The sequence below is a fragment of the Furipterus horrens genome, unplaced genomic scaffold (genome assembly GCF_987537825.1).
Source record: "Furipterus horrens unplaced genomic scaffold, mFurHor1.1.pri manual_scaffold_6, whole genome shotgun sequence".
Classification (NCBI taxonomy): domain Eukaryota; kingdom Metazoa; phylum Chordata; class Mammalia; order Chiroptera; family Furipteridae; genus Furipterus; species Furipterus horrens.
In genome coordinates, this window is record NW_028327176.1 from 96,298,036 (window position 1) to 96,312,911 (window position 14,876).

Genomic DNA, 14,876 nt, shown 5'->3' on the forward strand with positions numbered 1-14,876 from the left:
TCTTTACTTGGTTTTAATATGTATTTGATCTTAGCACACACATTTGTGTGAGCTGCTCTTATGGTCAATTTGTCAGCTGGCAGGGCTGGCCCGAGCCTGACTCTGGGGCCCAGGTCCTAATCCCACCTCTGGCATTTAAGAGCTGTGGAACTTTGGAGCAAGCTACTTGGCTTATCTGCACTTTATTCCCTATCTGGAGAATGAGAGTGAGGATAGTGCCCACCTCATAGGATTGTCCAACAGATTAAATGGAAGAATGAGTGGTGTCCACAAGGCAGTTATTAATATTCTTATCAGATGAATGTTGGCCTTGGCTGGTGTGGCTCAGTGGATTGAGTACCGGCCTGAGACCAAAGAGTGACCAGTTCGATTCCAAAGTCAGGGCACAGGCCTGGGTTGCGGGCCAGGTCCCCATTTGGGGGCATATGAGAGGAAACCACACATTGATGTTTCTTTCTCTCTCTTTCTTCCTCCCTTCCCCTCTCTTTAAAAATAAATAAATAAAATCCTAAGGAAAAAAAAAGATCAACTATTAAAAAAAAAAAAAAAGAGGTTGATGCTGGTTCTCTTCTGCTGGCCCCTCCAGGTCCTCTCTCTACCCTTATCCACCAGCCTCCTGAACAGTGACATTTACAGGCACCTTCAATAGGCTCCCTTATCCTCTGACTTTTGAGTTTGAACAATGGGGTTGGGGGCAAAGCAGAAGAAAAGAGGATAAAGAGGTCAGGGTATTTATTCCTCAGTTCTCTCTACAGAATCTCTGCTGGCTGCAGGATCCCTCCACACAGCTCTCCGCCAAGGTCCCCTCTCCTCACTCCTCCAAGTCTTTTACTAGTCCCAGGTACTACATTGTCCCTTGGGATTTCTCTTCATGCTGCCACACCTCTGGAAATAGTCCTTTCATGAAATTCTCCCCCAATTACCCAATAAGTGTGTCATCTATTGCCTGCCCGTACTCACCAACACAGGAATTGGTTCCGGGAGCAGCCTCAAACAGGACACTGGGATTGGATGGATCATAACTTCAAGGAGTACAGGAGAAGCCTCCTGCAGAGGGGGAAATGCACCCAGATATCTCACTGCATGCGGAGGCATCATCATTGCTCAAGTTTTTATTGAGGGTGGCATGGGGCGAAGTGTAGAGTACTACATTGTCGGGGTGGGGAGACAGGAAATGAAATGGCTGTGGTTCTTCTTCACAGCAGCATGGAATAATCTGGCTTTTGATGACCACAGGGAACATGTGCAGGGGAAAGGAGAATAGGAAGTTATTGATGTCTGACGGGAAATGTGAGTGAGCAATCGGGACATCTTGATGGTACCTTGAAAAAGTCCTTCATCTCCTATAGGCAGAGAGGGCTCATATGGCTGAGGACTGGCCCCAGGATGTCATCATAAAGGTTGCCAAGTTGCAGTGCTAATTAAAGGCTCAGCCCTCTGGGTCTCTTATGCTAAGGTAAGGGCATTGATGGGTGGGACACTGGAATGGGATGGGGACATTTGGGCAGACATGAATGAAACTGAGAACTTTGAATCCCCAAATTCTCTTGAAATGGTCTTGTTCGTGGAGAAAAGTGTCCTCTGTAGTGCTCCTGTCTCCCAAGACATCAGCCTCAGAACCCACCCCACTTCCATCCCTCCTTGACCCCAGGCCCTGTGGGAATTAGATCCTTGCACAGCCTCAGTGGGAAAGCACAGGGGCCACACTAAGAGGAGACTGCCCAGACAGAAAGAGTTACAGGCCTTGCCAAACTACCTTGGCAGGAGCCATGGGAACATGTGTGGGAAATAGACCCAGGAGGGTGGAATGTAAGGCTCAGGTTGGCCAAACTCACGGTCATGGATACTCCTCCAGGGTTTGGGATTTAATGTTTTGGCTCGAGCATCTGGGAGAGTCATTAATAGTCTGCTTGGTAGGTTAATTAAAGCCTGAACTTAATGATAGCCTATAGTTAACAAACTTGAAATGCCAGAATTTCCCTGGCATGCTATAGAGGGAGGAATCTGAAATCTCTAAGAGATGGGAATGCTGGATTGGATTTACTACATGCATTCGGTTTAGCCACATCTAGCTACATAGTTTAAGGGGGTCAGGAAAACACTCCCTTTACCAAAACATTAAGAAATGCATTGCTGAGAGCACCAGCTCTGATAGCTGTCCTCTGTAGACGGGAACTGCATTCCCTGACCTTGGTGAGCGTACATAATGGCATCCTGGTGATGTAAAGGGCAGGTGGTGATGTTTAACAGCCAAAGGCAAGGTAACTGCAATGACCCACAATAAAACATGGGAAAGAATGGTTATCAGGTGGACAAGATGACAGTTCTGTTGACCATGATCGGCCTCTTTCCTCTAGGGCTTGTTTTGTCAACCCATGATGGCAGGGATGGAAGCCATGCTTTGTCTCAGTAATATAGAGTGCCCTCTCTAAGGTTAATCTGGTTGTGGCCAGTACTGAGTGTCCTTCCTACTTACAGCCCAATGCTGACTCCCAACTAGATATCATTTGTACCTGGTTGTAGATTGATTTACTTGGTCTCTGCTAGCATGGAAAGGCTATGCTTTAGCCTTGTGAGAACAGACACATTCCAGGTATGGATTCACCTCTGCCTACTTTTCTTCTGTCAGCACCACCAGTCATGGACTTACAGAATACCTTATCCATCACCATGGCATGCCACATAACATCTCCTCCAACCAGGGCATGTTTTACACCCAAGGAAACATACAAATGAGCTCATGTCCAGGGAATTTACTGGTCTTACCATGTGCCCCATGACCAGAAGCAGCTGGCTTGATAGAATAGTGGATTAACCAGATGAAGTCTCAGGGAGAGAAGAGTCGAGAAACTACATCTTGTAAGGTGAAGGTGCCATCTTACAGGATTCAGGGTATTTTGTAAACCAAAACCAGAATCAAATCATACACAACCGAGAGGTAGGTGTAGTAGCATCCTCAATATTATTTCAAAAGTCTGTATTTTTTAAAAAGATTTTATTTATTTACTTTTAGAGAGAGGGAAAGGGGGGAGAAAGAGAGGGAGAGAAACATCAATGTGTGGTTGCCTCCCACACGCCCCCTACTGGGGACCTGGCCCGCAACCCAGGCATGTGCCCTGACTGGGAATTGTACCAGTGACCCTTTGGTTTGCAGGCTGGTGCTCAGTCCACTGAGCTACACCAGCCAGTGCGAAAGTCTGAGATTTTTGCTACACGCTTCCATAACCTTGGACTCAGTAAGTTTGGGAAAAACATTCCCTCCACGAAACAATCATACACTGATGACTTGGAGGCCATTTTTATTTCTCACACTCTTAAACCAGCAGGCAGAGAGAGGGGTCACTGTAATGTCTGGGTTGAGTAATCCCAAATACCAGAGAAATTAGGTTGCTACTGCATAATAGAGGTCAACACTAGATCTGGAACCCAGGGGATTTGCTGAAGGGCCTCTTAATAATCCTCTGCCCAGTAGTCCTGGTTAACAGAAAACCTCAGGAACCCAACAAAGTCAAGACCACCAAGAACTCAGACCCTATAGAAATAAAGGTTTGAGTCACCCTCCAAGTAAAGAAACCTGTCCAGCCAAAGAGTTGGCACAGGATTCGTAGATTGTATCCTTGGGGGTGAAAGCAGGTGGCTATGATTATTAATTCAGGACTCATAACCTGCCACTTAATGCTGCTGACTTCTGTGGAGAACTCTGGTGGTAGCTAATATTTTAGGTTTCAGTAGGAGTATTGCCAAATTGATATTCCCCCCTAGTGGTATACCAATAGTAGCTGATGGGGCACTGTGTGTCCTCTGTGCTGGCAACAGGGTTTTTTGTTTTTTGCTTTTTATCTGAACCACAAAGAAGAGGAGCTTTCTGTGACCCTCTAGATTCACCATCCTCTGCCCCAACCCCACTGGCCCTGTGTCCTGGTAAATGGAGCTGCATCAAGGGACACACCCTCCACTTGGATTCAGCCAGTGGGGACTCTAGCCATGTAACGAATTTTTCTGAGCCTCGGTTTCCTTGACTGCAAAACAGGGATGAGGATACTGTGATGATGGCGTCGCTATGAGGATTAAATGGGTTGTCTGTTCGCACAGCCTGGCTCTTAGCAGCGGGTAGGCAGTGGCAGGCTCAGTCCCAAGTGAGGAGCTCAGCGAAGGGCTTCAGCTCTGGGATCTGAGGGCAGCTGTCAGGACATCGCCACCACCCTGAGAAGGGGCATCTTTAAGACCAGCTGGGGCTCCCGGAAGAGGGAACCTGTGTGAGAGCAAAGAAAGAACACTTCCAGGCAGACTTCTGGCCAGGGAGCTGCAGTGGGCCAGTGGAAGGGTAGCTTTAGTGGCGAAAGGTGGCCCCAGTGATCAGTGGGGTCTCCACCTTCCTCTCCCTGGGAAGGTCTTGAAACCGAAAGAGACCAGAAGGCTCTTCCCCACCTGTAATGTGGTAACGGAGCCCGGGCCAGCTCCCCAGGCTGGAGGGCGGGAGAGTCGTTAGGGACACCTGCCTCCCTCCCTCCCCCTCCCCCTCCCCTTCTCTCTCCCCCTCCCACTCCCAGCAGGAACCCAGGGCGACCGAGCGCACCTGGGCCGGGCAGCGCCTGGGAACACGTGGTGCCCGAGGCTTCCAGGCTGCCCCGCGGGAAAGGGGCGGGAGTGAAGTCCTGGCTAGAAAGGTTCCCTCAGGACATCCGAGAGTGTAATCGACATGATTATTTAAAATAATCATGGGGGATTATTAAAATAATCAAAAGAAAATTGGTGAAGCTGGCACCAGAATAAAGAAATCAGAGCCAAAAAGACATGAACCTGCTAATGTAGAAGACATTAATATGTAATAAAAAACGTTTTCCAAATAATGGTGGCAGGAAGGATTGTTTAATTAACAATCCTGGGATAATTGAGTAATTCTTTGGGGGAAAAAATTAGATGCACTTTTATCATACACCAAAATTAATTCCTGATGGTGTGTTAAATTGGAGGTGGAGGGAGCAGGGATTATACTACCCACGCACAGAAAGACAATAGGAGTGAGGCTACATCAGTTCTCTAAAGAGGGAAGGATTTCCTAGGCTTAAAAGGCATGAGATAAATCCCAATGTTGGTTCATACAAAACAAAAAACTGCAGGTTTGAAAAAGAAAAGTGGAATTAAAAATAGTCAGTGAATTGGGAAATGACTGCAGCCAAGTGCAGTATACAAAGGGCTGGTATCCTTATTAAGTGAAAGCTCTTACAAAGACACCGGTGCCATAAGAGGACAATACACAGACAATACAGTGAAGGCAATAACTAAGTGGGATAATAATGTGAACAGAGAAGTGATATACCATTTTAAACTAATTAAATTAGGATTTTTTTTTCAAGAAATGATGGGGATGAAGTGGGCCTTTAATACATTGCAGTAGAGTATAAATTAGTATAGCAGATGTATATCAACGAGCCTTAAAATAGATGCTAATCACTAAGGAAATGCAAATTGAAAGCATAGTGGGCCCTGGCTGGGTAGTTCAGTTGGTTAGAAGGTTATCCTGATACTCCAGGGTTGTGAGTTCATGATCCAATCAGGGCACGTACATGAATCAACCTATGAATACATAAATAAATGGAACAAAAAATCGATGTTTCCCTCTCCCCACCCCTGCCTAAAATCAATAAATAAAAAGATATTTAAATATATATATATATATATATATAGTGAGATACCACTTCACACCCATTAGAATGGCCACTATCAACTTAAAATTTAAAATAAAATTACCAAATAATCCAGCAATTCCACTTCTTGGTATATACACAAAGGAATGGAAAGCAGGGTCTTGGTGAGATATTTGTGCCTCCATGTTCACAGTGGCATTATTCACAATAGCTAAAATGTGGAACTAACCATTGGGGAATGTCCATTGAGAAATGAATGGATAAGAAGCAAAATGTAGTACATACAGACAGTGGAATATTATTCAGAATTAAAAAGGAAGAAAATTCTGACACATGCTACAACATGGATGATAAGTCTTGATGACATTATGCTAAATGAAATAAACCACACAAAAAAAGACAAACGTTTTATGATTCCACTTTAATGAGGTAGTCAGATTACAGAGACAGAAAGTAAAATGTTGGATGACAGGGCCTGGGAGGAGAGGGGAATGGAGAGTTAGTGCTTCATGGGGGCAGAGTTTCAATTTTGCAAGATGAAAGGAGTTCTGGATGTGGGTGGTGGTGACGGCTGCACAATGAGGTGAATGTACTTAATGCCACTGAACTGTGCCCTTTAAAATGGTTAAGATGGTGAATTCTATGTTATGTGTGCTTTAACACAACTTAAAATTTTTAAGTTAACCCAAAAAGCCAAAGGCCTTTAAGCCAATAAGTTTAAGGAAAATTCTTTATGAACAAAGATGTCCATTGCCCCGAACTGGAAAACCCAAATGTTTAACAATAAAGGAATGGCTAAATAAACTATAGTATATCTATAGCTTTGTTTTTAATAATGTTTTATTTTCTGGTTTTTTAAATACAGACTCATTGTAGAAAATTTGAGAAATAAATAATTATAAAGATGAAAATAAAAGACTATCCAAAATCTTAACATGCAGAGATTACATTGTTAGCATTTGGTCTGCTTCCTTCTGGGGATAGTTACATATTTCTCCTACAATATTGGGTATATAGTATCTACTTAGATTTGTATCCTGTTTGTTTAAACTTTCTGCATATGTAATTATGTATAAACACATATAAAGAAAGAGAAAACATTTATGACTTCTTACTATGCACAGTAGGAGTTCAACGTCAATAGATTCTTGGAAACTGTGACTTTAAACAAAATTATGTATAGGGAAACCGGTTTTACCATAGGCTAATTGATATAAACAAGAGTATGTTCCTGTGGCATATTTCTGGTCACAAGAACATCACGAAACTCCTAAGACCTAAAAACTTCTAATATTAAACATTGAAATAAATGTGAAGTATACATACATTTAAAAAAAGATTAGTAAAAAACAAATAAGATAATTATTTTCCAACCCGCTTATTCCAGTTCAGAGTCACAGGTGGCCAGAGCCCATCCTAGCAGCCCAGGGCACCAGGAGGATGGACACCCTGGCTAGGCTGCCCTTCCTCTGCAGGGCGAATCACACACACCCACACTCCCTCAGACTGGGGCAATGTGGACACCAGATTCACCACATCTTTGGGATGCAGGAGGAAACCCGAGTCCCTGGAGAAAACCCAGGCAGACCTGGGGAGAATGTGCAAACTACAGAGACAGTGGCCATTTCAGAAAACGATTTTATTTCCTCATGAATGTTATAAGGAATCGACATTGAAAGAAACTATAGTATTCAAGTACTTATTGTGTAAAGAATGGTGCTAAATCCTCTTCCTGGTTTTTCTTGTTTAAATATCACAGGACCCCTTTGAGGTATTACCATCCCCGTTGTAGAAGAGAAAATTGAGAATTAGGGAATTAAGTAATTTGGTGAAAGTCACTCAACTCCTGAATGATGTAGTCAGGGTTGAAAGCCAGGCGTTCTACCTTCACAGCCCACACTCTGAACTGAACTCTGTTCTATATCCCCTGTCATTAAACATTCTTTGAACAGGAGGCAGAAGAGATTATGGGGGAATAAATGGTGATGGAAAGAGACTTAGGGTGGTGAACACACAATACAATATGTACAGATGATGTATTATAGAACTGTACACCTGAAACCTATATAATTTTATTAACCAATGCACCCTGGTAAATTCAATTAAAAAAGTAAAAAAATAGATTCTTCTTTGAAAACATGATTTGAAAAGCTGTTGCATAATATTCACTAATATAAATACACCAAACATGAATTCATTTAACACTTCCCCTTGCATTGAACAATTAGTTTGTTTTCAGTTGCTCTTGCTTTTTAAATGTAATACTTCAACACATTTTGTTCATAAATTTTTGTCTTATAATGACTGAATTTCTTATTATTTCATTACAGTTGATACCTAGATGGGAAATTTCAGGGTATAAATGACACCTAGCTAAAATTTGTGGAGCCATTGAAAATGGCATTTATAAAAAGTTCTTTTTAAATTTTATTTATTGAATGATTTTTAGAGACTGAGAGAGACATTGATTTGTTGTTCCACTTGTTTATGCATCCATTGGTTGTTTCTTTTATGTGCCCTGACCAGGGGTCGAACCCACAACCTCTGTGTATCGGGATGATGCTCTAACCAACTGAACTACCTGGCCAGGGTCAAGGGGGGTGTTTTATGTGACCGTACAGGGAATATATGGAACATCTTTGAACCTTCTCCTCAGTTTTGCTGTGAACTTGAAACTGCTCTAAGAAAAATAAATTCTATTTCAAAGGGGCTTTGTAACAACATGGAAATAAGTTCATTGGGCTTTGGGGCTATAGTAAGGCCAGCCATCAGGAAAGAATTCAAGTCCGGGTTCTGCTGCCTGCCAGCCATATGGCCTTGGGCAGGCCACTCAGTCTCTCTGAACCTCGGTTGCCTCACCTGTGACATGGACTCGAAGTCATTGTGTGGATGGAATGAAGTGGTGTATATTAAGCCCTTGACATACTACCTTGTGCTTCATATCCTGTAGATGGCGGGGCCAGTGACTGGGAAAAGCTTTGCAAACTGTGAAGTGCTCTTCACATGGGAGGGAGTGTGGGCATGCAGCTCCTACTGTGGGAGCGGCACCCTGAGTTTCCTGACCCCATGAGAGAGAATTGGGTTTGGGTGCCAGGGTAGAGAGGGAGGGGCCCCTCACGAGGGAAACGGCTCCGGCTCCGTGGTGGAGCAGCTGAGGTGCAGCTGGGCCTGTGGCCTGGGAGGCAGTCTTGTGGGTGCTTCTCCCCCAGCTCACACCTCAGGTCTGCAGCTGTGTCCTGCCTCCTCTCAGGTGGGCCATGGCCAGGACCTGGCTGCTGCTTCTCCTGGCCCTTGGGTGTCCAGCCCTGCCCACAGGTGAGTCCCCTCTCTGCATCCCTCTCTGTGCCCCATTCCTCTGCCCCAAACCACTCTCCCTCTGGGCCTCCTGGTGTGGGTCAGATGCAGGGAGGCAGAGCAGAGGCATTTGGGGCCCCCTGGGAGGAGCTCACCAGAAGACCATCTTCCTCTTCCCCGTTGTGCTCTTCCTCCCAGCTACCTTGCTCTGGGGATCGAAGTCTTGCTCCCCTGTAGTCCAGTGTTGGCAGGGAGAGCAGTCACCTTTTGGAGGTATAGAGAAACAAGAGTAAGTTGGATGGGTGCCCATGGGGGTCTAGGTGGGGTAACCAGGGCTGTACTATGTGATATGGGGTGATTGGACATGGGCAACATTGTGAGGTCCTCTCCTGTCCTCCCAGTTCAGGTCTCATGCCCTCAGGGTGCCCTATTTCAACAGGGTAAGAGTGTCTCATGTCCACTTCCAGCTCCCCCTTATCAATGGGCTCTCAGGAGACGTCCCAAGGCCTCAGTTGCTTCCCAGGTGTATTTACCCCGAGTCCTCTAAAGATCAACACTGGAGCCAAAGGACTCAAATTTTGAGAATTCCAGCTTAATCTCAAAGCCTGTGAATATTTGCACGTGCGTGGTGGGGGAAAGTCCTTGACCTTTGAATCAGGACAGCTCCTTGAGCTACAGCTGGCCCCCAGTGTGTCCTAAGGAGGTGAACCCCACCCATGTGGAGCAGGACATGCCTGCCATAGGAGGCCTGAGCTCTGGGAAGAATGAGCCAGGGTGAGGAGGAGCAATCCTGGGAGGCTTTATGGGGGAGGTACATGCTTACCTGAACTTCAGGAGTGTCTATCTGTGTCACAGAAAAGGCTCAGGTTGTGGTTCCTGGAGCTCACTCCCAGCCTTCGCTACTCCCTTTGTTTGCAATACCTTATTAATATTGGTATTTATAATAATACTAACATTCATCTGCCATGGTGTTTTACATTCATGAACTTTATTCTTCACAACAATTTTGTGGGGCTGGGTTTATTAACCCCATGTTATTAATGGGACAATTGAGACTCAGTATATTAAGGAAATGAGACAAACCAACTCTGTCAGAGGCCAAATCCCAGACTTGGCCCAAAATCTTAGTCATGCTTCCAAGTGGGGTGACGTGTGGGACTTGGAGTCACAGGGCTCTGTCCAGATCTTGAATGAGCTACCGACCACCCACGTGCTGCTAGGTCAGTTAGTGGACCTTCAAGAAATCTCACATGAGCACTCCCCACCCCTACGTCCCCTCAAGATACCCCAGGACCCTTCCCTGTACCCTGGACATTCCTTTGGCCTGGCTGCATTCACAACAGTTCTAATTTGTTTGGAGGATTTAACTTTTGAGATTTCATTTATATGAACAAATACCCAACTCTTCAAAAATACCAATTTTTTATATGTTAAATGAGTCATCTTTACTGAAAAGAATAAGTTTGTGAAAAATTAGGACTATTCTGGAAAATATAGGACAAATGTTTGCAGTGCCTATATGACTTATTTTTGTTATTTTGAATTATGAAACAATACAGACATACACTTTAAATAGGTGGCTTGTATGGTACATGAATATCTAAACAAAGTTGTTTAAAAAACAAACAAACACTACAGCCCTGACTGGTGTGGCTCAGTTGAGTGGAGCATCATCCTATACACCAAAAGGTGGTGGGTCCGGTTCCCGGTCAGGGCACACACCCACGTTCTGGGTTTGATCCCCAGTCAGGGCGCATATGGGAGGCATCCAGTCAATGTTTCTCTCTCATACCGATGCTGCTCTCTCTCTCTCTCTCTCACTTTCTCTCTCTCTCTTCCTCTCACTCTGAAATCAATAAACATATTTAAAACATACATGCACTACAGACTTACAGAAAAGAATCTAGAATAATACAATAAACACCTGTGCGTACTCCACTCAGATTAACAAATGGTTACAATCTTGCCATATTTGAATCAAACTTATATATTTATTTTTAACTTTTTAATTTTTAATTTTTAATTTTGAGAGTATGCTTATTGAAGCTAGGAACAATAAAACAAGGATGGGCCTAGGATAGAAAAAGCAACAGGAGAGATCTAGGCGGGGCTGCTTGGCTCTCTAGAAATGTTATAGGAAAGAAATGAGCCTGAACAGGGCTGCTTTGGCTCCGTGGGAAGTCAGAGAAAAGGGGCCTTGGACACAGGCTCAGGGGGGTCGCCTCGGACGAGCTGCTGCTGCCCATTGCTCCCATGGTTGCAAGTCTTATGGGGACCCTTAGAGTTTAGGAGATGCATGTCTGGGGGGGAAAGTGAATCAGGTTTTTGTTTGTTTGTTTGTTTAAAGACTTTATGTATTTATTTTTAGAAAGAGGGGAAGGGAGGGAGAGAAACATGGATCTGCCAGAGATACATCGATGGGCTGCCTTCTGCATGCCGCCAACTGGGGACCTGGCCTACAACCCAAGCATATGCCCTGACTGGGAATCAAACTGATGACCTTTCGGTTAGCAGCATGAAGCCCAAGCCACTGAGTGACACCAGTCAGGGCTGTTTTATTCTGTTCATTTGTTTGTTTTTTTAAGAAACAAAAAAGTTACAGATACTTTTGAAGCCCCTTTGATCTCCTTCCAGATCATATTTCCTTGCCTTCCTCCCCAGAGGCAACCTCTCTCCTGAGGCTGGCACAACAAGGTATTATAAGTGTTTATGTATCTGCTCTCTTTCCCATGAGACTGAGTTCTTAAAAGCAGGAACAATATATTAATTAATGTTTTAACCCCAGTGCTTTGCACAGACAAGTCCAGATATGATAGAGAGGTGAAGAAAAGATGGAATAGATGAATGAACAGATAGACAGATGGATGGATGGATATAGATGAAAAGTAGAGAGAACAGATGTAAGAAACATAGATGATGGAAGAAAGGATAGATGAACAGATGGGTGAATAAAAGGATGGAGGGAATGAAGGGTGCTTAGATGGGTAAATGCAAGGAGAGACAGATGGTTGAGAGAATGCAAGGACAGATGGATGGCGAAAGGGCAGATGGAAGCATAGAAACCTATAATGAGATGCTGGCCTGGGACAGGGTTTGGAGTGGGGCATGGAGAGATCTAGTCCTCCACAGGTACATGCTTTCTTACAGGTGTGGGCGGCACACCCTTCCCCTCTCTGGCCCCACCAATCACATTGCTGGTGGATGGGAAGCAGCAGACGCTGGTGGTCTGCCTGGTCCTTGATGTTGCACCCCCTGGCGTTGAGAGCCCCATCTGGTTCTCAGCTGGCAATGGCAGTGCACTGGATGCCTTCACCTACGGCCCTTCCCCAGCTGCGGATGGAACCTGGACTAGCTTGGCCCAGCTATCCTTGCCCTCTGAGGAGCTGGCATCCTGGGAAACCTTGGTCTGCCACACCGGGCCTGGGGCTGGGGACCACAGCCAGAGCACACAGCCCCTACTGCTGTCAGGTGGGGACGGAGCCTGGGGCCCTGTGGATGCTCCCTACCCCTGTCACGCACTCTAGATCCAGGACATGGTGGGAGGAAAGGAGGGCCACACCATGGGAGCATGAAAGCTGTCCAAGTCCCAGTCATCTAGGTGAAGTGATACCTGGGCTCAGAGCAGGGTCACCACAGGGCCTTGAGTCCTGGGATTTGCAACTGTGATATCTCATTCAAATCCAGGCTCTGTTGCATGACTTCCAAGAGGTAATAATGCCTCCTCCCTCCTAGGATTGAGGGATATATCAAGGTATATATACATATTCATCCAATTACCTATGGCTAATATCTCTTTATACATATCTAGGATTGATATCTTTGTATCGCCCTATATATGACACCATACCTATTAGAACCAAACAATAATTAAATAATAAATTGCTGCACTTATTCAGTGTTACTCCATGCCAAGCACTATTGTAAACACTTTATATTTATGAAATAGTTCATATAATTTTTCTCACTTTACTGAGAAGGCAAGGCACAGAGAAGTAAAGTAATATGTCCAAAGCCAGCTATTACTATTACTTTATTAATAACCAGCTGACTTCTTCTTTTTTGGATTATGTTAGTTTTGTCACCTTCCAAATGGCCCTGCCTTCCAAAGAAGGCTGCTGAGAAAATCTATTCCCTGTCTAAAAGTGCTGAGGCACCTCAGCCTCTGGTGGGAGGCGGGTGCGGGGGACAGAACAGGGGACAGAGGGGAGTGAGGGAGATCTGGGCCTCTGGGAGGACTTGCAGCAAATGAGCTCAGGGTTCCCATTGCTGGTTGATTTGTCGGTTTATCCAACATGCCAAGAACAGCTGCACTGATTCAGGGCTGGGGCATAGCACTGCGGGGGAGGGCACAGCCCATCCCAAATCTCACTCTCTTCTCCTTGGCTGGCAGGAGAGATTTCCTCAGCTAGGACCTGCCTCTGGGAACCTTTTAGGGGTGAGTACTGGGGACCGGGACCTTAGGCTCTGTTGGGCTCTGCCTGATGGGTCCTACTGGGGGTTGGTTGGTGTTCCCTGCAAGCCTGCCTTGCTTGGTTGTTGTGCTGGCCAGCCTGGGCCTCTGTTTACAAGTTTGTAAGATCCTCTGACCCCAGCCCAATTCCTGGACACTGGTTGAGAAGCACAGGTGAGAGCTGACAGAAGGGTTCCTGAAGGTCTCCTTGGACAGCCTAGATGAACGGTCTCAGCATCAGAGCCGTGGGAGACTCCTGGGAGACTGTCTGGGCAGTGGAATGTCCCACCACCCGCTGGACAGTCACCAGCCGGGTTCTCTTCCTGACCAAATACGACTTTTGAGCTGGTTCCTCTCTGCGCTGGATGCTGATTCCTGCCTGGCCTACATCCCCCTAGTTTGGGGGGAATAAAATCAAAACAAAAGCTAGGCAGCTATGTATTATAATAACCAGTAAGAAGAGTTGAGGTTAAGACACCAGGAAGGATCTTCCTTGGATTTGGGGGATGACATAGAGGAGGAACGGCAAGGACAGAAGATAAAGCCCCTCTTCTGAGTGAACGTTGGGGGCGGGGTGTGTGAGGAGCCCCCAGGCTCCCAGCCTCTCCTCCCTCCCGCAGGGACCCCAGGCCAGACGCTGTGGCTGGGGGTGCTGCGGCTGCTGCTCTTCAAGCTGCTGCTGTTTGACTTGCTCCTGACCTGCAGCCGCCTCCGCACCCCTCCCGCTGCGCGGGGGCACCCGGCTGGGAAGACTCGACTGCTGGACCCCAGCCTCTCCGCGCCGGCCCCGGGCCCACAGCCTCTGCCGCTAGCAGAGCCCTGCGTCCCCACTGACTGGAGTCGCCGCTGTGAGAGGGACACCACAGGCCAAGGGCAGCCCGGGGCTGGCAGCGGGGTCCACACCCGCCCTCCGGTCCCAGGTCCGCACCCCAGCAGGAGCCCAGTCTGGGAGAAGGAGGCACTCACCACCCACCCAGCTTGGGCCTGGTGTTCAGAACCCGCACCCAGGATCCCAGCCTCCAGCCTTGGAAGATTTGTGTGTGACCAGCCTCCTCCTGCAGCCCCGAGCTCCCCGGGGCGGGGCTGTCTCCACCTACCGACCGAGGCCCTCCTTGGGGGAGAGGCTGGGAGAGCCTTGAGGGTGGTGATGGACCCAGGCACTGGGACCTGTGAGGTGCAGATAACTGAGGACTATTAAAGAAGAATTTAAATGACACAAGCAAATGAAAAAAATACTTTTTAATTCATGTCTCCTCTGGGAGGAGGGAATTGGCAGATTTAGAGAGGGCAGAAATCTGGGAAGGCTGACCTGAGGAAGAAGGCTTACTGAAGGCAAGAACCTGGGAATTGCAGAGTGGGGCTGGGGGCTGGGAGGACACTGTCCCACCTCTGTCTCCTTACCACACAGCCAGGCGTGGGACAAGGCCCCTTCTATGTCTCCTCACACTGGCCCAGCGTCTGTGAGAGGTCAGGGCAAGGAGCCC

At 46.4% G+C, this 14,876-nt stretch overlaps 1 protein-coding gene across 1 annotated transcript; it reads left to right on the forward strand.

Annotated features, from left to right (window-relative positions):
• Positions 1 to 8,905: 8,905 nt before the first annotated feature.
• Positions 8,906 to 14,496, forward strand: PTCRA (pre T cell antigen receptor alpha). Its single transcript, XM_090280450.1, is given in 6 exon segments — positions 8,906 to 8,963; positions 11,577 to 11,636; positions 12,090 to 12,410; positions 13,333 to 13,377; positions 14,013 to 14,354; positions 14,357 to 14,496. Coding segments are annotated over 6 exon segments (906 nt in total). The 3' UTR covers positions 14,437 to 14,496.
• The last annotated feature ends 380 nt before the right edge of the window (positions 14,497 to 14,876 follow it).